The sequence below is a fragment of the Lissotriton helveticus genome, chromosome 5_1 (assembly GCF_964261635.1).
Source record: "Lissotriton helveticus chromosome 5_1, aLisHel1.1, whole genome shotgun sequence".
In the NCBI taxonomy this organism is placed as follows: Eukaryota; Metazoa; Chordata; class Amphibia; order Caudata; family Salamandridae; genus Lissotriton; species Lissotriton helveticus.
The window spans coordinates 1,810,880,168-1,810,904,670 of record NC_136065.1 but is presented as its reverse complement, the minus strand read 5'-3'; the positions used below and the strand labels follow the sequence as shown (position 1 = coordinate 1,810,904,670).

The following is a 24,503-nucleotide window of genomic DNA, read 5'->3' as shown; positions in this document are numbered from 1 at the left end:
TCCAGGAGTTCACAATCAGATAGCAGATCTGTTAAGTCGACAGACACAACAAATTCATGAATGGGAGCTACATCCGCAAGTTCTTCTACCATTCTTTTACAAGTGGGGTCATCCAGACATAGATCTGTTCGCCACACACGAAAACGCAAAATGCCCAACCTTCGCCGCCAGGTTTCCTCACCCACTGTCCAAGGGCAATGCGATATGGATGAACTGGTCAGGCAGATTTGCGTACGCTTTTCCGCCACTACCACTAATACCACTAATAGTGCGCAAGCTATGACAACAGTCGCTCAAACTGATTTTAGTAGCTCGCACATGGGCATGCCAACCGTGGTATACAACACTGCTAGAACTATCCCTAGTTCCACACCAAAAACTACGTCTGACACCATCACTGCTAACTCAGAACCATGGAGACATCAGACATCCAGACCCAAGCCAACTGAATCTGGCGATCTGGGTCCTGAGGTCTTAGAGTTTGGTTATCTTAACCTACCACCAGACTTTATGAATATCATTAAAGAAGCCAGGAGACCTACTACTAGAGCTTGCTATGCTTCTAAATGGAAAAGATTTACCATTTACTGCAACAATAACCAAATTAATCCCCTAGATGCTTCCATCCAAAATATAATTTGCTACCTTCTACATTTACAAAGATGTAACTTGGCATATTCATCTATACGCCTACATCTGGCAGCAATTGCAGCATATTTACAAAATAGACAACATCTGTCTTTATTTAGAGTGCCTACTATTAAAGCATTTATGAAAGGATTAAAAAGAATCATTCCTCCCAGGTTACCACCCTCTCCAATGTGGAACCTAAACATCTTACAAGGCTCATGGGACCACCTTTTGAATCTCTACACAAATGTGAACTGCAACTCCTCACATGGAAAACAGCTTTTCTAGTAGCTATAACCTCTCTTAGGAGAGTTAGTGAGATTCAAGCTTTCACTGTACAAGAACCATTTTTACAATTACACCGTAATAAAGTGGTTCTCAGAACAAATCCTAAATTCCTTCCAAAAGTCATTACTCCGTTTCATTTAAACCAATCTGTAGAGTTACCGGTGTTTTTCCAAAACCCAGACTCTGTAGCAGAAAGAGCTCTACACACCCTAGACGTTAAAAGAGCTCTTCTCTATTATATAGATAGGACGAAATCCTTTCACAAAACAAAGCAGCTGTTTGTAGCTTTCTCTCCACCACATAAGGGCAACCCCATCTCTAAAGCTGGAATTGCAAGTTGGATTGTAAAATATATACAAATATGCTTTCAAAAAGCAAAAGGTACATTAACAGTTCCTCCTAGAGCGCATTCCACATGCAAACTAGGAGCCTCCATGGCTTTCTTAGGGAAGACATCTGCAAGGCAGCAACATGGTCTACAACACACACCTTCACTAAACACTACTGTGTTGATGTGCAAGCCAAGCAGCAAGCTGCAGTAGGCCAAGCTGTCCTAGAAACTCTCTGTCAAATTACTGCAACAGATACAGGTAACCACCGCTAGAGAGGACACTGCTGCACAATTGATGCTAAGTGTACAATCTGCAGCTCATATGCCTCGAACGGAAAATGCTACTTCTGTAGTAGGGGATCTCTGTGTATAGTCATAATCTAGTGAATAGTCCCGCCCATGTGCGAGGACCCGGCAATCCAAAATAATCTCTTAAGTTGTCAGAAAATTGCAGAACTGCAAAGACACTTAAGAGAAAATTTAAAGACAAATAATGCAGCCTATATCCACAGGCTACACTGTCCAGTACTTCAACTAGAAAATTCCACCAAAAATCCACAAACAGCAAAGCCTGTCCAGATTTCCCTTGCTTCAACAGCAAACACCCTCAGAAATGATAGAGAGGAAGGCATGGACAGACAAGCCCCATAGGCTGCCATTATGTGGCTTAAATAGGATACTGTGCCTTTAAGAGAACTTTCCAGACCTTCTCCCAGTATCCCAGAATGCATAGCAGGTCCCTCTCAGTTTCAGTTCTTTTTTCCGGCTCCTGCTTACAGGACCCTGGTGCATTGAGCTCTCCCTTTTTCAAGGGTTTATTGGAGTTTTGTACACTTTTTGGATTTAAAAGTGTTTTCAGTTGCTACTTGGTGTTTCCTTTCACTTCTGTGTGTTTGTTCAGGCTTTTTTAGGGACCTAAAATGCCTGCTTTATTTGACAAGTGCCCAGCATGTGGAAGGAAGAAGGCCAAGACTGATCCACACGACGTCTGCATTCTTTGCCTCCCTGAAGAGCATGTCCCTGAAGATTGTGACATCTGCCAGACCTTTTCTACAAGGACCCTGAGGGAAAGGGTGAGAATTAGGCTCCAAGGCCTGGAGGAGAGGCGACTGCAGGCTGCAGGTGGGTCTGGGCAGGCTGGGAAGGCTCCCTCTGCCCCTGCTGAGGCCTCTGCGGGGGCTCCCCCAGCAAAAGGTCCCGGTCTCCGTCGACGTCGATTGCATCGACGACGACGTCGAGAGGGATGACGACGGTGTGTTCCCCTTCTCCCCGGGGCTCCCGATCGAGACAGCGTGGGAGATCGACGTCGAGAGGCCTGGGTAGGCCGCCGTCGAGGTCACCGCCGACGGCGTCGTCGACGTCGGAGTCGAGGCATCGCCGTCGACGACGGAGGCACCGGCGCTCGCCGTCGAAGAGGCACCGCCGGTCGCCGTCGAGCAGATCGCCGTCGAGGGGATCCTCGACGTCGAGGACTGTGAAGAAACGGTCGACGAGAAGGAGGAATCGACGCTCGCCGTCGAGGTCCGACCGCTCGTCGTCGAGGGAACGGCGGTCGTCGTCGAGGAAGAAGCACTCGGCGTCGAGGAGACGGCGTTCGACGCCGGAGTCGAGGGGTTGTCGTTCCACACCTGAACAACGACGCTCGACGTCGAGCAGGAAGAGGTCAGCGTCCCCGAGGATCTCCGCCTCCCCTAAGTGGCGCAGAAGGGATTCTGGCGCAAAAAGTCACGCTGGATCTGGGGAAGGACGTCGGAGGCGTCGCTCACGCTCTGGAGGGTCTGGGTCACATGCTCCTCCCCCGAAGAAGTCACCGGGCTCGGTGTACTCGGCGGTATTATACACCGTCAAGGCCTGCGACTCCCCCACCTCTACCGAAGGAGGTTCCTCCGGTTAATCCGCCGCTACCTCCGCTACCCCCTGCGGGGCAACCTCTGCCGCCGGTCCCACCTCGTGGGCCCGTGCCTTTGCCGGAGGGGCCTCCTGTCAGGCCACCGAGGTCGGTGTCGCTGCCTCTGCTTCCGACACCTCCTAAGGGAACACCTACTCCGAAGCCCCGAGATAGGCCACGGAAGACGCCTCCACGGAAACCGGTGGAGCGCCCACGTGCTGGGAGGTAGCGCTCCCGTTCCAGGAGAAGGGACCGTTCGCGCAACAGGTCTTCCACACGATCTAGACGGCGCCACAGGAGGCACAGGTCTCGTTCCCGGACCAGGTCGTCAGGGACCAGGGACTATTCCCCGACCTTGTCGGATTCGCCAGACACGAGGGTTTCACCGATTGATGATCTGGTGTCCTTCCAGGACATGCTGTTGCGTGGTGCGGCGAAATTGGGCATTACTTTGACGGTGCCCACTCCCAAGACATCAGTCATCTTCGAGACGCTACACCAGAAGCATTTGTCTCGGCCGTTACTGCCACTGGTGCCGGGCCTGGAGGAACCGGCCATGGATCTTTTTCTCACCTCTGCGGTGACTAAGGCGGCGCCCTCGAGATTGCAGAAGAAGTACCGGGCTCCGGACTCGGACCCGGCCTTTCTAAGGGTGGAGCTCCCTCAGGATTCGGTGATTGTGACGGCGGCGTGCAAACAGCATGCCACCACGCCTTCCTCCACAGGTCCACCGGATAAGGAATCTAGGTGGTTGGATTCGTCTGGGCGAAGAGTTTGTGGGACTTCGGCGACATCAATGAAGGCCGCTAGTGCCACTGCCTTGTTGGGTCGGTATGACAGAGCCCTCTGGGAATCCCTTCAACAGTTTGTGGAGCTCCTACTGCGGGACAAGCGGGAAGACTTCCAAGAGGTGATGAACGAAGGGATGTTGGTGGCGAATCAAGTCATCAGTGCTGCAGCCGACTCTTCTCAGCTGGCGGCGCATGGTTTCTGCCACGGAATTAACCAGCGGAGACATGCATGGCTCCGCCTTACGTCTCTGAAACCGGACGCTCAACAAAGGATTGCCAATCTCCCATTCTCTGGCGAAACCCTGTTCGGGAAGCACGCTGATGATGACATGGCCCGCATGGAGGCGGAGGCCGAAACGCTCACAACGGTGGGTTTGGAGAGACCCAAGGAGACCAAGAAGTCGTACCGTCCGTTCCAACGTCGGTTCGGTGGTCAAGGCAGAGGGGGTGGTCAGTCTTCTGGACAACAGCAGCAACAACAACAGCAGCAGTTCAGAAGGCCGTTCCAGAAGCGCCAGAGAGGCAGAGGCGGCCATCAGTCGACTCCAGCGACTAAAGGCCAGGCCGGGTCTAGGCCCTGAGCGCTTACTTCCCCTGCAACTGTTACCCGCTCCGGTGGGGGGAAGCATTCAATCTTTTCTGGCAGAGTGGAGAAAAATTACTCAGGACAAGTGGGTGCTGAATATTGTTTGCAATGGATACAGTCTTCGGTTCACCAGCCCGCCTCCATCAATCCCTCCGGTCAGCTCACAGTATCAACTGCGCGAGCTCCAGCAGGAGGCCGATATCCTGTTAAGGAAAAGGGCGATAGAAGACGTACCTCTGTCTCAAAGAGGAAGAGGTCTGTACTCCCGGTTTTTTCTGGTTCGCAAGAAGGACAAGAACGAATTCAGGCCCATTCTGGATTTGCGACAAGCAAACAAGTGGATTCGCAGAGAAAAGTTTCGCATGCTGTCGTTGCATCAGATTTATCCTCAGCTGCAACGGGGAGACTGGCTGTGTGCCATAGACCTCCAGGATGCATACTTCCATGTGCCCATTGCACACAAACACAGGAAGTTCCAAGTCGGCGCCCATCACTATCAATACACAGTACTGCCATTCGGACTGAAGTCTGCGCCGAGAACATTCTCAAAGTGCATGGCGGTGGTAGCCGCACACCTAAGGAGACACAAGGTGTTTGTCTACCCGTACCTGGACGACTGGTTGATCAAGGCCTCCTCCTTCACGGAAGCGCAAGCGCACTTCCAGAAGACGTGCGTTCTCTTGAACAAGCTAGGGTTGCACATCAACATGTCCAAGTTGGTACCGACTCCAGTCCAGTGCATACAGTACTTGGGAGCCTCCATCGATACGCTGTCGGCAAGCGTGTCTCCTTTGGAAGAGCGATGTTTATCACTCCTTCAGAAGGCTCAGGCTCTTATGACCACTCCATCTACGACGGTGAGGACGGTGTCTTCTCTACTGGGATCGATGGCCTCGTGTATCTTTCTCACGCCCCATGCACGGCTGCACATGAGACCGTTGCAAGAGTGCTTGGAGGATCAGTGGGATCAGAGGAGAGGATCTTGGGACGACAAGAAACGTCTATCTCTGCATGCTCTTCAGTCTCTGCGGTGGTGGTGTTCAGTGGAGAATCTCCTCAGGGGGGTTCCCTTTCACAAGGACATTCCCACTCAGACTATCGTGACGGATGCTTCTCTCCAGGGATGGGGAGCGCACTCCGGAGACCTGCAAATTCAAGGGACGTGGTCCCCGACGGAGTCCACGTACCACATCAATTTCCTGGAACTCAGAGCGGTTCACTTGGCACTAAAGGCCCTTCACCCGTCCTTCCAGACCAACTCTCTACTTGTACAGATGGACAATACGACCACAATGTATTACCTCAACAAGCAGGGGGGCTCGAGGTCACGCACTCTGTCGCAGGAGGCGCAGGCGATCTGGCACTGGCTTCTGGCTCGAGGACTGACGATAACGGCGACCCATCTGCCAGGTGTGCAGAATGTTCAGGCGGACGCACTGAGCAGACTAATCCAGGAAAACCACGAATGGGTCATAAACGACGAAGTACTAGGAGAAGTCTTCGCAAGGTGGGGAACTCTAGACGTAGATCTGTTCGCCACCGCAGAAAACAGCAAATGCCGAGACTTCGCCTCCAGGTACTACCAGCCGGGGACGCTGGGGAATGCGTTATGGATCAACTGGTCGAACAGCTTTCTGTACGCTTTTCCACCCATTCCCCTGATTCCGACGGTTCTCATCAAGCTGTCGCGGTCCAGGGCGTGGATGATACTGATTGCCCCGGAATGGCCCAGGCAGTGGTGGTTCACGGACCTGCTTCACCGGTCTCTCCTTCCTCACATTCGGCTGCCGTGCAGGCCGGACCTTCTCACGAAGTTCGGGGGGCTGCTGTTGCACCCCAACCTCTCGTCTTTGAGTTTGGCAGCAGGGCTCCTGAGATAGTGCAATATGGTCATTTGAATCTCCCTGCAGATAGTATGCACATACTGAAGGAGTCTAAGAGACCTTCCACTAGGACTTCTTATGCGTACAAGTGGAAGAGGTTTTGTATCTGGTGCAAGTCCAAGAACTATTATCCGACGACATGTAAGGAAGATGTCATCCTTCCTTATCCTCTACAGTTGGCGCAGTCTGGCCTTAATGTCCATTCCATTAAGGTTCATCTTGCTGCTTTGACTACCTACAGGAAATGTCCTTCACAGACTTCCTTCTTCCAGATCCCTGTGATCAAAGATTTTTTGGAAGGCCTGAAGAAAGTGTTCCCTCCTGTCAGGCTTCCTTCGCCTTCATGGGAATTGAATGTGGTGCTGTCCAGACTGATGAAGGAGCCTTTTGAACCTATTCATAAGGCTTCGTTGCAGCACCTGTCCTGGAAGGCGGCGTTCCTCGTGGCCATTACATCGGCCAGCAGGGTGAGTGAAATTCAGGCTCTGTGTTGCCAAGAACTTTATACTGTATTTCATGCTGCTAAGGTTGTTATGCGTACTCACCCTAAATTTCTTCCCAAGGTTATTTCTGATTTTCATGTCAACCAGACCATAACTTTGCCTACGTTTTTTCAGAATCCTTCATCTCCGGCGGAATGGTCGTTACATTCACTGGATGTTAGGAGGGTATTGAAATTTTATCTGGATAAGACCAAAGATATTCGTAGGTCTGACCAGTTGTTTATCAATTATGGATCAGTCAGGACGGGTCTTGCGACCTCTAAGCAGTCTATCTCTCGGTGGATTGTGTCCTGCATACAGTTGTGTTACCAAAAAGCTAATAAGACCTTAGGAGGTAAGCCTAAGGCTCATTCCACCAGGGGCAAAGCTGCCACGACAGCCTTGCTCCGTAATGTTCCGATTGCAGAAATCTGCAAGGCGGCCACTTGGAAGTCGGTTCATACCTTTGCTAAGCATTACTGCCTGGACACTGATGCCAGGGCAGACGCTCAGGTTGGGCAGGCTTCACTGCGAAATCTGTTCGCACAATAGTGGTGTTAATTCTCTTTTCTCCACCGCCGCTTTGGTGTGGGGATGGGCTTGCCATTCTATTCACTAGATTATGACTATACACAGAGATCCCCTACTACAGAAGGAGTAGTTTCTGTCCTGTAACTCCAGTTCTGTAGTAGGGGTATCTCTGTTATAGTCATAAGCGCCCTCCCGCCTCCCCGGTGGAGAGAGATGTTCAATTAAGGAATGCGACAGGTCTGGCGTGTTACGCCTTCAAAAAGAACTGAAAGTGAGAGGGACCTGCTATGCATTCTGGGATACTGGGAGAAGTTCTGGAAAGTTCTCTTAAAGGCACAGTATCCTATTTAAGCCACATAATGGCAGCCTATGGGGCTTGTCTGTCCATGCCTTCCTCTCTATCATTTCTGAGGGTGTTTGCTGTTGAAGCAAGGGAAATCTGGACAGGCTTTGCTGTTTGTGGATTTTTGGTGGAATTTTCTAGTTGAAGTACTGGACAGTGTAGCCTGTGGATATAGGCTGCATTATTTGTCTTTAAATTTTCTCTTAAGTGTCTTTGCAGTTCTGCAATTTTCTGACAACTTAAGAGATTATTTTTGATTGCCGGGGTCCTCGCACATGGGCGGGACTATTCACTAGATTATGACTATAACAGAGATACCCCTACTACAGAACTGGAGTTGCAGGACAGAAACTACTCCTTACCAGTTATGTTATGTTATGTTATGTTATGTTATAATGGATTTGTAGCGCGCACCGACACTCACGAGTGTCCTAGCGCGGAAATTGCTGGGGTCGAAGCGAGAGGCACACCAGTATGCATCTGTTCTTGGCTTGTAGAGCTGCAGAGTTGTACACGCCCTCCCGCCTCCCCGGGATTTGTATCTGTTCCAGTTTCATCCTAATTAGATATACACATGGACATCCCTTCTTTATTTCTACTAACTCCATCATTTCCCATCATGGCGAAAAACAATCTAAGGATGGAGCCGATGCCCATGCGCACTATCGTCCAAGGGAGAAGTCACCTATCTCGTGACTACAAAAGACTTCTTCCAAAACGACAACATGCAATCATCCGAGCCGAACACCAGGTGGCGATCTAATGCTTAGTGTACAACTCTGCAGCTCTACATGCCAAGAACAGATGCATACTGGTAAGTAGCATTATCCTTACATAACAATATAAACCATTAAATCCCTCTGGTGAAATCAACTTATAAGAGAATCTCCCCTTCACTGAACTGAACTGTTTTATATCAGGTTTAAAAATGTTCCCTTTCAATTCAAAGTCATAAAAGATCTTGGGTATGAATGTAACTTTGGCCCCTTAGTCAAATAACATTTTGACAGGAGCACCTTCAATGTGCACTTTTTCAGAAGGACCCCATCAACATTTGCCTTTGCTTGCAAAATAATTTCATTACATTCGAACTCCAAGATACAATCCACCTTTCTCACTTCTCCTTGTCACCCACAATTATTCGTTAAATGACCCTTTCTTCCACAGTTATTGCGTAGAGATTTTCAATCCGGACAATCCTTATGATTAGCTGAATAAGAGGTACTATTACAATGAAAACATCTAAGTTGTGATTTCTTAGACTTTTCGTTTTCGTTTACACAATTCTCATTCTGTCACCATCAGCCCTTTCTTGCAGAACATTCTCCTTTTTGATAGTTTCAACACATGCCATGGAATGTTTTAGCAATGGTTAAAACTTCTTTCAGCGAGGGATTGTCTTCGTCACAATGATTCTCTAGCTTTCTCAGTTGCACAACCCAAAATTAATTGATCCTGCAGATATTCTTCACATGAAGAACTAAAATTACATGTTGAAGCATAAAGAAGTTATATACTCCCAACAGACTCGTCAGATCTCTGCATTCTGTCCCCAAAAAAGTACAGTTCAAACGCAGAAATAATCTTAGGAAGATGATTAATATTCAACTTCTTTATGCATATTTCCAATTAATTTAACCCTATGGCATCTTAATCAGAAAGATCCGATAAATGTAATAAATACCTCCTTATCTTCAGGACATACATAGTGCATATGAATGGAGGTCTTACGTTCCACACTTACTGAAGTGTCACATACAGTGGCCTAGTGGTTGGAAACTAACACCAGCGAAGCACTGGTTGTCCAGGAGAAGATAAGAAAATGGTGCGGGATAACATTCTGCATAGTAGCACTGAGAAATTATGGCTAAAAACTTAGGGGCCCATTAGGATGGCGGGCGGATCGCCCCCGCCACGCTGGCGGTAGCCACCGCCGGCCTGGCGGGGGCTATCTGCCTGCCATCCTTGCTGCAAAGTACCCCCGCCATATTAACATTGCTGAGGGGTCCGCGGCTTACGGAAAGACCGTCCGCAGCTTTTCCGCCCCGGTCGCCTTGCGACCGGGGCGGAAAAGGGTTGTATATGGTGGCGGTGTCTATCAGACACCGCCAGCCATATTACAATGGGCATTCAATAATGCCTTTCCGTGGTGGCAGAAAGGCATGCAGAGTCTCCCTGCATGGGACCGTTGCGGGCCCCCAGGGACTCCGAGGGGGTGGGGGGTGCACATGGGGGGTACCGCGCGGTGCCTGTCACGTTGTGCTTTGAAATGCACAAGATGTATTCTTAGCATTGTGGCGGGCCGTGCTTTCAGCACCGCCCGCCACAATGCTAAGAATACGGGATGCGCCCGCCACTGTGGCGGGCGCATCCTAATACCCCCCACGGGACCCCCACTCTTATGGCTGGCGGTCCCTTCACACGATGGGATGGTGGACGGACTAAGTCTGCCCGTCATCCTAATTGGATGCCTTAGTTCTCATGTGCACAATAATGGACGTATCACCAGAGGTCTCGTTTGTGTGTCTTGTGCTGGTAAGGCAAGCAGATCTCATGCACACAAAGAAAGAAGCATCCTGACAGGTTCACACTGTTTGCAATGTATGCACATGTCTTGTATCTGTGACTGGTTTGGTACTCGAACTTAAGAGGCGCCCTTGCGCACTCTTTAATATTAATAGGCTAATTCAATTATTGATAAAAAAGGGTACAAATTTAATTAACTGGAAGCCGCACACAAAGTTAAAGAAATACAGTTTACAAAACTGACCTTGAAGTTTAATAGTTCTTGATGGTGTTTCTGAGTGATGTGAAAAGAAAATTCCAGTAGATAAGCAGCAGATTACACACCACTTAAACAAACGTATTAACTGTATAAAATCTGAGATGGCAATTCCAGCCAAAACAAGGGGATAAATAGTTCAGCAGATGAGTTGAGATATTAGCAGTGGTAGCTGGTGAGGTCAAAAGGAAAAAGGTTCTTCTGCTGTTTGCCAGTGTAGCAATGTATACTGCAGGGAATCCAAAGTAGGGTTCTTAAAAAGGGTTTATTTAAGATCCTGATAACAACCTCAGCCAGCTGTCCTTTGCACTTCTCTCCAACTCCCCCATTGTGAAACCCAAACAGTCAGAACACACAGTACAGAGTATTCTTACATGCAAAGGCATCTTAAAATACCCCAGTTGTTTTCCCTTCTAAATCTATCTTCCATACCCCCTTCCTCCACCCTGCACACATTTACTACCTGCAGGGAAAGAAGGTCAGAAAGTTCCAACTCTAAAGTCCCTTGATTTTACGCCATTGGCCATAAAAGATTAACATTAACTTTTGACAGTATTGGCCTTAAACCGCTGCATAATTTTTGCAGAAGAGGGTGTGGCTCCCGAGCTGCCCGTTCTGCTCGCTGGGATTTTGTCTTTTTAGACTAGGCCCCAGTGAGCACTACGTCCTACACACTTGTTCACTGTAGTCTAAAATCTCATTCGTGCAGACACATATCTAGACATTTTATGTATTTTATGTAGAATTGGGACCGAGCCGAGATGTGTAACTGGATGGAGAGGCCAGCTGCCTGCTGGTTACAAGTGTCTCTTTTATCTCCCTCAAAAGGATTAAAGGCTGAGCCTTGATTAAATTCTCGGCAGCATTTGCTCAATCCATGTGCTGTTTCACTAGTATAGGATTATACGGGTGAGGTACTGAGTATTCAGGGCAAATAGTGTTATGATTGTATTTTTTTGCATAGAGCTCCATGCCACCACCTTGGTTGCTTCAAGGTGTGTTGGGCATTTTCAGTAGCAGAAATGGAGTGCCAACATACAGTCAGCGCTCCTGCTAGGGGCATTTTTTTAAGCGGAATATGGAAAATCCCGAGTTTCTGGAGAACTGTGAGGCATAGCGTGTTTTTGCAGACTACGGGAAATGGGTGCGAACCATTGCAGCACACAAGTTTCTGCCCAAGGACATAGGAAAAAGTTTCTGAGCGTTCTCTGTCTTTAACAAGAACAACAGGGAAAGAAGGACAAATAATAAAAAATAGTACCTCAATTACAGCGCTATCAGTTGAGGGATCACAATCAGGTTGAAGCAATCAGTACTTGGTCCGTGCAACAGCTGAACAAAGAGGCGCTTGGCACAAGATGGCTAGTTAAAAGGCAGCATATAAGAGTGACAAGGTAGCCAATATATGGTAATAATTGGGCGGGTTCAAAGCTCCTTGTAGTATGTAATATCTCTTGGAAGGGAGAGTGTATGCAGCACATGTGCTGTTGCAGGCGTGACCTAAATAGTAGACCACAAACTGCATGGGACCGAAAAATAGCTGGTGCGTAAGACGCCTCTATGAAGAAATGTCAGTGCTGAAAATATTCTAGCGGGCAGCAAACACAACCTTGAAACTTTCAAGTTGTAGAAGTGGAACCATTCATATAAGGTTCGATTATAGCCTGAAATAACTAGTGGAGTGAAAATATATCAACTTTGGAGTGGCCCAGAATCGTTTCAGATATTCCCAGAGTCAACATTGGCTTGCCTGAACATTAACTTAGGTAGCAGATAGTCAACATCCACCTTCAATGAAACACAGCCAAAGCAAAGTGTTTCTGTCTCTCAGACAGATGTTTTCTGGCAGTGCACCTACAACCTATGCTTCTTACTTGCCCTCAGATGCAATAGTGGTGGATGGTGATCAAACTATGTATTATTTTCATCACAAAAGTGGCACTCCAGTATGACCGGAGTACTCTCATCTTTTTAAGGAAAAAGAATGTAGAAACACCTGGTGAGAATTTTTGACAATAGTGTAACTAAATGTGAGTGACCATCGTCAGCATTATGTGCTTAATTTTTTGCTTCACTATTTAGCTTTCCTAGAGGGTAAGTTTTCTTTATGTGTCGCCTGGTAACGTTTTACACTTTTTTATATCAGATTATTTTATAAAGGATGGGGAGGAAGAGAACCCATCATGTTATATATGATAAAAGTATGCATTATCCAAGATTGCCTAGCCTTGCAGTTCTGTTGATATCTACTTATTGTTGTTTTAAATAAGGGGCATTGGCCTAAAAGCAAAGTTATTTTCAAGGCACAACTGATGAGAGCACCAAAGTAATATTTTGCAAAAGGAAAAGGCTGCCAGTCTGTCCATTCTGTGTAATGTCACATTGCTCACATTGCACTCGCACAAAACACATACACATACATATACATCTGGAGAGGGTGTTCTGTTTCTTTATGACAAACATGTCAATCTATAACATGTTTATGGCCAAAAAAGGAAAACAGTATTGACCTGTAGGAATACATTTGTAGCTGATGCATGTTAGAGATTCACCATAGAGGCTTCCAATCTCCCTTTGAGTAAATGAGTAATGAATTATTATTAACTTAATGTGCAGTGGTTTAAAGACGAAGTAGTCTGAAGATGTAGCCTATCCACGTGGCCTGATATGGTTCGTGGGAATCCCAGAGCAGGTGCCTGAATAAATAAAAGCCAACAAGTCTGTGCTCGCTTGGCTAGACATTTGCCTCCAGTCACCTGAACAATTTTGCATCCAATTTCCAAATGGAAGGATAATGCAAAGCATATGAAGATGGTATATTTTTCTTTCCAGGACTTTGAGATGGGTAGCATATTGGGATTGCAGTGGATTTCAAAATGGAGGTTAATCAAGTTGGATGCGTTGAAAGTAGTTGACAGTCCGCAGTCAGAGAAGTATGAGACTTGAGGCTTGGATTGCAGGCGTTTGTTGCTTCACTGATTGGCTCTAATAAACAAGGGCGTAGTGATGGCGCTTCTTCACAGCTCTGAGCCAAAAAGGCATATATGCATGAGTCTATATCTTAAAACATAAACGGTCTTTGACTGGCAACCCTTGGAATTTTAAGCTGTCAAGTCACAATAGTACAAGAGCCTCATGACACAGCAGGAAACTGGTTTGAAAGTAAACCTTATATGCAATGAGTTCAGATGTGACTTTCCATGCTACTGCCTTTGGGGGCACTGTAAAAATGAGAGCTGGTTGGTAATATACAAGACCTGTGCTTCTGAATGGCTAGTTGAAGAGGAGGAAGTGAAGAAGGTCATCTCCTATGATGGGGTAGTGGTAAAGATGCCTTGTTGATCTCAATTCAAGCTGTTGCCAGCTACATGTGTTGTGCTAGTGAATTACCTCTACTTTGGAATAGGGCGTGTTCAATTACATAGTAGATCAGGCCTGTGCTGCTGAAGGTGCCTTCAGAGTGAGCAGAAGCTGTCGTGTTAGGTATTTCAATAACTTTGAAGGGCTTCCAGGACGGGGAAGAGCCAATCATTCATCAGATAATCCATGAAAGAGAAAGCTTAGAACTGCACTTAGATTTTATTAAAGTCGCATCGACATTATAATAAAAGTCCATAAGTGGACACTAACAGTATAGATGTGGATTGGTTCCCTGTGTAGCTAATTCCTAATTCTTGTTCCAGGCACTGGGTGACCCGACTCAGAAATTCCCTCACACCTTGCCCTGGAAGGGCCCACACAACTTCCTCAGATCGGAAACATTATCATATTTCTTCCAGCTTCCTGGGAGATGCTATAATACTCTGGATCATGTACAAGTGTGGGAAGTGGATTGTGCCATCTCTATAGTATGACGCACAGGTGTGGTTGGATTGTGCCTTGTGATGAGAATATGGAGCTTGCATATTACAATCACTGTGAACAATCAATGGGACTGGGAAAAAGCATCCTGATCTCTACTTATCAAGTGATGTGTGTTTCTCTCGCCTGCAGATATTACCTGCCTCGCAAATTTTCTCGCTGCAGCATTGATGAGTACAGCCAGTTCTTGCAGGATGGGGGAGGGGCCTGCCTTTTCAACAAGCCATCCAAGGTAATCTTGCTGTTCTTGTGTGTGTCCATTATATAGTTTGGGCCATGCGTCTTCTTTCAAACCTGTGTATCCATGAGGGTTCAGAACCTAGTGGAATACAGCACTTCAGTGAGGACGTAACAGCAAGGCAATTCAAAGTTGCATACCATGGCAGAGGTGTAGAGCTGAACAAGCTATGCTACTCAAGCCTTTCAGAATTTTGCCTGGACTATTGTAAAGTTTTTCGATTCACAAATAGACCAGGCTTTTTTTCAACCATGAGGAAGGAGAGCTCTACTGAGGAAAGGCCTCCTTTTCTGGGGTAGTGTTTATCTTAATTCTGGTCTACCCCTTCGACTGTTTCTCTCCTCACCCAACTGTTTCCTCCCTTGCCTTTCTGTTCATCCCCAACATTTCTCTCCCTTCTTTGTCTCTTTTATAATCTCCCATTTATCCTCTATTGACTGTTTTCTCAATTAGTCTTCCCTTCTTTCACTCATCAGTCACTTTGTTTGCATGCTTTTCCTCTATCGCCTGTCTGTCCCCTTCCTCGCCTGTATGGCGCGTTGACTTTTGCCCTGCTTCTCCAATATAGCCAAGTGAACTAACTGTCCTTCATGAATCTTATCTGCTTGCTCCCTCACGCCAATGTGTCTCTCTTCACTGTATCTTGCGTTTACCTGTCTCTCCTTTTCCTCCCCTTTCTATTGGATGTCTAATCCCTATTTGTCCCTTCCTCCAATTTCCTGTCTCCCTTGTCTGTCTTTTCCATCGTTCACCCACTTATTTGACTAGTCTGTTTACCTGTGAATGTTTTCACTGCTTGTCTACCCTTAACTACATTGATGCCTACTCATTGCTTTTCTGTTCTTATACTCCCACAAGTTTCTGTCTGTCCAGGAGTGAGTGTATTTCAAGAAACTAGCCATATGTCCACTGCCTAGCTGTCCATTTTCAATATCTTCTTATCTTTCTGTTTTCCCCGCTCTATGCCTACAATCCAACCAGGCACTTAACACTGCTGCTGTTTATTCCTTGCACAGCAAATTGTGCCACTTCGATCCCATCCTATTTTCCTCCTTCCCTATTCCTCTGACTCACATGCCTATCTCCACACCTGCTTGCCCTCTTCATCTTGCACATGAATGCCACTTCTGATTGCCTCTGTATCCTTCTCTTCAAGTCCCAACCGTAGTCTTTCCAATACACTCTATCACTTATCTCTAACCTTTTGAATCAACCCTGGTCTCTGTTCTCTCACATCTTGTTGTTTCTTTCACAGTTACTAGACCAGCCTGAGTGTGGCAATGGATTCGTGGAGGCTGGAGAGGAGTGCGACTGTGGATCCGTCACAGTGAGTAATCTTAATATCTTATCATATTTCCCCTGTACTTCATTAATCCTATACAGCCAAAGCTCTTGGGTAACTGCAGAGAAACTGGGGCGATGGCTGTTTTTAAGTCTTAAAAATGTAGAGTACATCCATGTTATGTTCCCACTGAGTATTATTAATATTGTGGAGAAACTCCTGAGGTTTGTTTTGTTCTTCGTTTAAAGTACTAATTTCGTTATATCTGATAGAGACTTCTAGCTGCAGATTCGATACCTTAGAATAATCCCCAGGTGTCGGACTGGATCCAGAATTTGCTTATGATCAGTACCCCTGCGCGCTGGTAGGTGCCGTTGTTCTGCTCCGCGTGGCGTCGTCGGCATCGTCCATGCAGGAAGAGATGTGCAAGGTGCCTAAAAAGTCTCCACTCCAGTGCACTGACTTCAGTTCTTTTCAGTTAGTGTAGTTCCGGAGAAGAGCTACCCCCAGTCTTTCTTTACTTTTTGTTGATATTTTTTCGAGACTTTGCCTCCTTGTGCGTCAAGGAAGTCATCTAGGAAAGCTTGCTTCAATCTGTGGGATGCATCGACAGACGTCAGTGTCAGACCCACATTTGGTATCACTCAGGGGCTTGGAGCATTACCACGATGCCAAGACCTGGGTCGACTGTGGAACCATGCCCCCCAAGGCCTTGAGGGAGTGGTCTCTCAAGCTCCTCGCCACTCGACATGCAATGCCCAAAATCTTGATCGACAGGAAGGGCCCAAGATCGGTTGCAGAACCACTACAAGTGCTTGTTGTCGCACTCAAGATCATCTAGGCTATCAAGTAAGTCCCAAAGACACAAGGAAGAGCAAGAAGTCGAAGAGGTCTTCGACTTCACCACATCCGTTTAAGTCATCTGGTTAGCCGAGGTAGCATTGACCTTCAAAGCCTAGCTCTGTGGTGGAGTCTGCCCCTGAGCCATCTCTGCACCTCCCAGAGCTTACGGAAGTCGGAGGGACCACCGCCCAGCTATTTATTAATTTATTTTATTTTTGAAATTTGGAAAGCACAACAAATGCCCTTGGGCGTCTCGGCGCTGTGGACTAAGCAGAATCAGAGGCCAGCTTATTGGTTAAACAACCATATTTTTATCATTTTGCGGAAGTATAGCAATGACTGGCAGGAACGAATCTGCAACGGCAGAGTGTTCCACAATCTTGCAGCTGTCACAACAAAATGCCTGTCTCCCCAGGACACAGTCTTTGTACGTGGTACATGTAGCTGGTATGCAGTAGAAGAACAAAGTTGTCTATTGGGGCAGTATGTGGATAACTGGTTAATCAGGAACTGGGGGCCTAATTTACGTGAGGCTTTGAAGGCAATGCATAACGGGTTACATTTTATGTGATTCCTTACTGCCAGCCAATGGTAGTTTTTGATCACGTGAGATACCGATTTAAATTTAGGGGTCCCTGACAACATTCTGGCGGCTGCATTTTGAACCGTTTGCAGTTTGTTGATTACCCTGCTTTGTGCGTTAGCAAACAACCCATTGCAATAATCCAAAGATGACATTACCAGCGTGCTGACCAAAGTTTTTCCTGCTGTTTCGGGGAGATATCGAAGGATTTTCTCAATCAATCTAAGTTTGTGAACCGCTGTCAAGGCCACTTGATTGGCATGGGAGACAAAATTCAGACCATCATCAAACATAATTCCTAAGTTCCTAACCTTGGTGACCGGGTTGGGCAGAGTACCCAATAGTGGTGGCCACCAAGAGCTGGACCATGAAGGGGACAGCTTTCCGAAAATAATGACCTCCGTTTTTCGGAGTTCAATTTTAGGCAATTGCTGCCCATCCAATTACTGATGCCCAGCATGCCTTCTTGGAAGCTTGCAGAAATCTTCTCCCCGTCATTATTTACTGCAAGCACCAACTGGGTATCATCCGCGTAGGACGTAAGGCCCATCCCATGAGCTTTTATGACTCTAGCTAGGTCCGACACATAGATATTAAAAAGTGTTGGACTTAGGGATGAGCCTTGGGAAACTCCACAGGGAAGAGTCAGTTGGGCAGATTGAAAGGAACCTAGGGGTTCGAGGCATGTGGGCTGCTAAATTCATATCTATAGCATAGATCGCCGCCTAGTGTTGGGTCCGGATGATTGCACATTGTTGTCCTGGAAGAGTCTTCGAAGTATCACGAGATAGATGGCTCCTCCCCTGGACTACAGTGCGCATGGGCATCGACTCCATCCCCAGATTGTTTTTTTCCGCCATTGGGTTCGGATGTGATTTCGACGTCTCCTGTTCGGAATCGTGATAAAACTTTTTCAAGGCCAAAAGGCCTTCTTTGCAACGTCGGTATTGTTCGCGTTCGGTCCCGTATATCTTCCAGCTCGTGGAGTCGGATATCCGGGGGGTCGTGTGACTCTTCGGTGATCGGGCCTGGTCGACGCAGCAAGACTTCGACGGCATGGAACGGAGTCCGTTCAAGAAATGTCCCGTGTGTGGATCCAAGTACCCACACATTGACGTCCATCCTGTGTGCAACAAGTGCCTGTCGCCGGACCACGACGAGGCCAACTGTATGGCCTGTTCGAGATTTCGATCGAAGAAGACGATCAAGCTTCGGCGCGTGGCGCGCCTTGAGGCCCAGCGATCGGCTCCGGCACCAGTGGACATCTTTGACAACCCCGAAGACGACGAGCAAGTGCGTCACCTGCAGACTTCCCCTACACCGGTGGAGGTCGAGTCCGACTACGGAGCGGACGTCCACAGTCAAGATATTGAGGAAATCGTCGAGAAGGTAGGGGACGACGAAGAAGCATATGGGGCCATGGAAGATAGCTCGGAGGATGAGCTATGCCCCGTTCGTACTCTTACAAAGGCTCAGGTCACGGGATCGCCACGCGGCCTTACCCACGACCTTACACCTCAATCCACAGCCCCGCCTTCCGGCCCGGCTACGGAGACCTTCGCGGAGCCGCCATTATTGAAATCGAAACCGAAACTGAAACCCTCGGTATCGACAAAAACACAGATGGCCGACACGCCATCGAAACCGAAGACGTCTGCTCCACCATCGACGCCGTCGTCTTCGGGGGCCTCCAAGCCGATGAAAGCTGTCGACCAGGCAAAGGTGCCAAAGGTGGTCAAGGAGCCAAGCTCGAAGAAGGCCGTCGAGCCGGTGTCCACCAAGGCGGACAAGCCGACATCCAAGAAGGCTGTCGAGCCTACATCGGGACAGTCTGTCGCGCCGAAGACCAAGGGGCCCGTAGAGGCAAAGTCAGTGAAGGGCGCAGGGCCACGGTCTGGGGTTGTGACTCCTAAAGGAACACCTGTGGATCCGAAGCCGTCGGCATCAACGTCTGCGGCCGTGGACAGTGATCGAAGCGCACCGGTCAAGGGTGCTCCTGCACCTCGACAAGACAAACACAAGTCATCCACGCTCGGGTCTTCCCCTGGGGGCGGTCCACGGACATCGGTCGGGTCGACGAAACCGTCCGCTTCCTTTACGAAGCAGGTCTCGGACTCCCTCAAGCGCCTTAAGGACAAAGCTTTGGCATCGGAACCGAAGACTCCTTCCGCACCAAAGCCGGCGGACCCACCGAAAACCACCTCGGCGCCGATCCACTACACGTTGCCGCCTAAGGTGGCGCCGAAGGCCTTTGCACCGCGGTCGGTGCCCAAGGACACTGTGTCGAAGTCAACTCACCCGGCTGGGACTTTGGGTCATCGACACCCTTTAGTTGAAGAACGGTCGGAGCATTTCATCGATGCCGACACCGGGAAACTCACGCTATACAAGAGGAAAATAACTTCACAGCCTTTAGAGTCGTTTACAATTCCTCTGAAACGAAAGAAGCCTGCACCAGAAACACCAGTTCTGGTTGAGCAGATTCTTCCACAGCCCAGGAGGAGTGCAACACCTTCACCCACATACTCTGATGGGGATGATGGGGAGCAGGATGAGGAGTACAATTTTCCTGCACATACAGAGCCTGATGAGCAGCAGGACTCATGGATGGACACAGGTGATCAAGGGGACCAGCAGACGGTCCAGGATCCTCAGGTTTATAACGTCAAGCCGTCTCCCACTGAAGATTCTGCGGCATTTAATGCCTTGATTGAAAGGGCAGCTACAAACCTGTCTGCCAAGTCCATGGGAGCTCTCCAGTCACAACAATTTAGAGGGAACACTTTTCGTCGCTCAGGCAGTCGAGGTGTTAACAGAGGGCACATGTCGCAGCAGACGCCATTCAATAAGAGTGGTGCGCAATCCTCCTACAGCAAGCAGGGCAGAGGTGGATACAGAGGAAACAGTGCCAAAGGTAGAGGCAGAGGCAACAACAGTTCCCGTTCCTCTGCTGCCAACAAACAGTGACTCCCTGTCACTGCCCCCCGACCATCCAACACCTGTCGGGGGGAGACTCCAACAGTTCCTGCCAGTCTGGAAGTCCATCACCACAGACAGGTGGGTCAGGAAACTTATCCAGTTCGGCTATTGTTTGGAGCTGACATTCACTCCACCAAACATACCCCCAAAACACCGTCCTATGTCAGCAGAGCACTTGCACTTATTGCAGCAGGAGGTTCTGGTGATTCTGCAAAAAGGCACAATAGAGCTCGTGCCAGTGGAGGAAGAAGGCACAGGAGTTTATTCCCTGTACTTCTTAATCCCAAAAAAGGACGGCTCACTCAGACCGATTCTAGACCTGCGCCCCTTGAACCAGTACATTCTTTCAGAACACTTCCACATGTTGACACTGCAGCAGGTTCTTCCCTTGTTACAACGGGGAGACTTCCTCGCAACCTTGGACCTCAAGGATGCTTACTTTCACATACCACTCCACCCATCCCACAGAAAGTACCTCAGGTTCACCATCCAAAACCGGCATTATCAGTTCAAGGTACTCCCCTTCGGAGTGACCACTGCTCCCAGAGTGTTCACGAAATGTCTAGCGACAGTGGCGGCCCACCTCCGGAGACAGAGTATACATGTCTACCCTTATCTGGACGACTGGCTCGTTCAGGCAAAGTCAGCCCAGCAGTGCGCCGCAGATATGTCCCACACCATTCACCTCCTTCACAGTCTAGGATTTTCACTAAACTACCCGAAGTCGCACCTTCAGCCGGCCCATGTGCGGCAGTATTTGGGCACGACGATCAATACTCTGGCTGCCACAGCTCAGCCAAACCCAGCGAGGATCGACAACATCCAGTCGCTGATCCAAAAGTTCAGACCGCACCACTCACTCCCAGCGAGAATGTTCATGCAGTTGATAGGCATGATGGCCTCCTGCATCTTCATAGTCCCGCACGCCAGGTTGCATATGCGTCCGCTCCAAGAATGCTTAGCGCATCAGTGGACTCAGGCTCAAGGACAGTTGAACGACCTAGTGTTGGTGACGGGTCGGGCATACAGCTCTCTGCATTGGTGGAATCCACACAACCTTTGCAAGGGCCGACCGTTCCAAGAGCCTGTGCCACAGATTACACTGACGTCGGACGCATCTCTCCAGGGATGGGGAGCTCATGTGCTCCACTACACAGTGCAGGGACTATGGACGACGCAACAAAAGAAGATGCACATCAACTACTTAGAACTGATGGCAATCTTCATGGCTCTCAAGTCCTTCAAAGTACATCTGTGCAACAAAGTCATGTTGATCCGGACGGACAACATGACCGCCATGTACTACATTCAAAAGCAGGGAGGTACGCACTCTCCACAGTTGTCTCTTCTGGCTCAGAGCATGTGGAAGTGGGCCATTCAGAGGAACATCTTCCTCATAGCGGAACACCTCCCGGGCACGGACAATCAGATGGCGGATCTGCTCAGCAGGTACAGCCACCAGATGCACGAGTGGGAGTTACATCCATCAGTACTCCGCCCGTACTTCCAGCAGTGGGGTTATCCAGAGATAGACCTGTTTGCCACGGAGGGAAACGCAAAATGCCAAAGCTTTGCCGCCAGGTTCCCTCACCCACTATTGCAGGGCAATGCGATATAGATGAACTGGTCAGGCAGATTTGCGTACGCTTTTCCCCCAGCGCCTCTCATTCCGCTGGTGGCAAGAAAGCTAAAGCAACACTCGCTGACGCTCATCCTAGTTGCTCCAACGTGGGCGCGACAACCATGGTACACCACGTTCCTCGAACTCTCCGTGGTACCGCACCAAAGACTGCACCTCACACCCCGGCTCTTAACGCAGAACCGTGGCGACATTCAGCATCCAGATCCGCAGCAGCTCAATCTGGCGATCTGGCTCCTGAGGTCTTAGAGTTTGGCTACCTTGATTTGCCCCCTGAATGCATGGACATCATCCGGGAGGCAAGAAAGCCCACTACCAGAGCTTGCTATGCAGCGAAATGGAAGCGGTTTGTCATCTACTGTACAGAGAAAGCTATCAACCCGCTCGATGCGTCCATTCCTAATATCATCTGCTATTTGTTGCATCTTTACAAATGCAATCTAGCATACTCTTCCATTCGGATACACTTATCCGCCAAAGCGGCTTATCTCCAAAACAGGCAGCATCTCTCTGTCTTCAGGGTGCCTGCCATTAAAGCATTCCTGGAAGGGCTGAAGCGGGTCATCCCTCCCAGGACCCCGCCAGCTCCTGTGTGGAACCTCAATGTGGTACTTACCAGATTGATGGGTCCCCCGTTTGAACCTCTGCATTCATGTGTGAGTCAGTTCCTCACATGGAAGGTGGCTTTTCTCATTGCCATCACGTCTCTAAGACGTGTTAGTGAGCTACAGGCGCTCACAATTCAAGAGCCATTTATACAAATTCATTCAAACAGGGTGGTGCTGCGCACTAACCCCAAATTTCTCCCTAAGGTGGTGTCGCAGGGTCATGTCAATCAAACTATCGAACTGCCCGCATTCTTTCCCAACCCAGAAATGGTAGCAGAAAGGATGCTCCATACGCTTGATGTCAAAAGAGCGCTTATGTACTATATTGACAGAACACAACCTTTTAGAAAGACACGCAGCCCAGCATAAAGGCAACCCCATTTCCAAAGCAGGAATAGCCAGGTGGATCGTTAAGTGTATTCAAATTTGCTATCAGAAGGCTAAGCGCACTTTAACGGTCCCCCCCAGGGCGCACTCCACACGCAAGTTGGGGGCCTCCATGGCATTCCTAGGTAACATTCCTTTGGAAGACATTTGTAGGGCAGCCACATGGTCTACACCACATACGTTTACCAAACATTACTGTGTAGATGTGCATTCCAAACAGCAGGCAGCTGTAGGACAGGCTGTTCTTAAAACACTTTGTCAGACTTCTGCAGCTGGCACGGGCGGCTGCCGTTAATGGAGGGACTGCTATGTATTCTATGCTATAGATATGAATTTAGCAGCCCACATCCCTCGAACTGAATATGCTACTTACCAGTATGCATCTGTTCTTGGCATGTAGGGCTGCTAACATTCATATCGCCTGCCCTCCTTCCCGGCGCCCGTAGCGGCTGCAGACTTTTCTTGCATTTATTCTCTAGCATGGCCATCACTTACACTGTTAAACTCCATCTTTGCCACAATGGCTAAAAACAATCTGGGGATGGAGTCGATGCTCATGCGCACTGTAGTCCAGGGGAGGAGCCACCTATCTCGTGATACTTCGAAGACTCTTCCAGGACAACAATGTGCAATCATCCGGACCCAACACTAGGCGGCGATCTATGCTATAGATATGAATTTAGCAGCCCTACATGCCAAGAACAGATGCATACTGGTAAGTAGCATATTCATTACAACCTGGGTCCTGTTGGAAAGAAAGGAGGTGAGCAGTTCTTTTGCCCTGTCTTGGATGCCCATAGCCGAGACACGGTCGATCAGGATGGAATGATCGACCGTGTCAAATGCAGCTGACAGATCTAGCAATATGAGCACCACTACACCGCTACACAAAGTTTATGAGGACGTGGACTGGGCAGCCTTCCATGTGGGAATGAAAGGGGCCCCTACTGTCCTTCCTCCGAAGATTCAGAGTGGTGCCATTCGAGCCACCTTGACCTGCCCCAACTCCTGTTCCAGTGCCAACGCACCATTGACAGCGCCATAATCTTTCCTGACTCCGACACAGAGGGTGCCTTCCGACGCCGTCCTATCGTCAACTGGCACAGATCCCCCATGATGGAGCCGGTGCCTTATTGATATGACAGACCTGGATTGGGGGATAAATATGAGCGGCCCTATTGTATTCCAGTTTAGAAGTTCTCTAGGACAACTGGTATGAGTATCTGGCGGATGCCAACGGACTGGTCACTTCTCCAGACACGGGCTTGGTCTCACCCGCCTACTGTGTACTCATTTGCAGTGGTGGTACAGAGGGCAGATGAGGTGCTAGACCTTAAGCTACCCTCAGTGGTAAACAATACGAACATCTAGACATAGGTGCTTCAGCAGGGAGTTGCCCCCACCAAACCGTTGCTCCCATTCAATAAAGCCCTTACTGATAGCCAGGTCCAGGCCCTGCACAGGGGCTCCTAAGTATAGGACAATTTCCTGCTGCTGCTCCATGTGACCTATTTTCATCACCCAGCACCACACCCCGGAGAGCTTGGT

At 48.6% G+C, this 24,503-nt stretch overlaps 1 protein-coding gene across 1 annotated transcript in view; it reads left to right on the top strand.

Moving 5' to 3' along the window:
• ADAM11 (ADAM metallopeptidase domain 11) overlaps positions 1 to 24,503 on the top strand; it is a 381,539-nt gene that overhangs the window by 230,345 nt on the left and 126,691 nt on the right. Inside the window, exons 15-16 of the mRNA XM_078645153.1 lie at positions 14,529 to 14,628; positions 15,890 to 15,961. Coding sequence (XP_078501279.1) covers positions 14,529 to 14,628; positions 15,890 to 15,961 — 172 coding nt within the window. The remainder of the gene's footprint in view (positions 1 to 14,528; positions 14,629 to 15,889; positions 15,962 to 24,503) is intronic.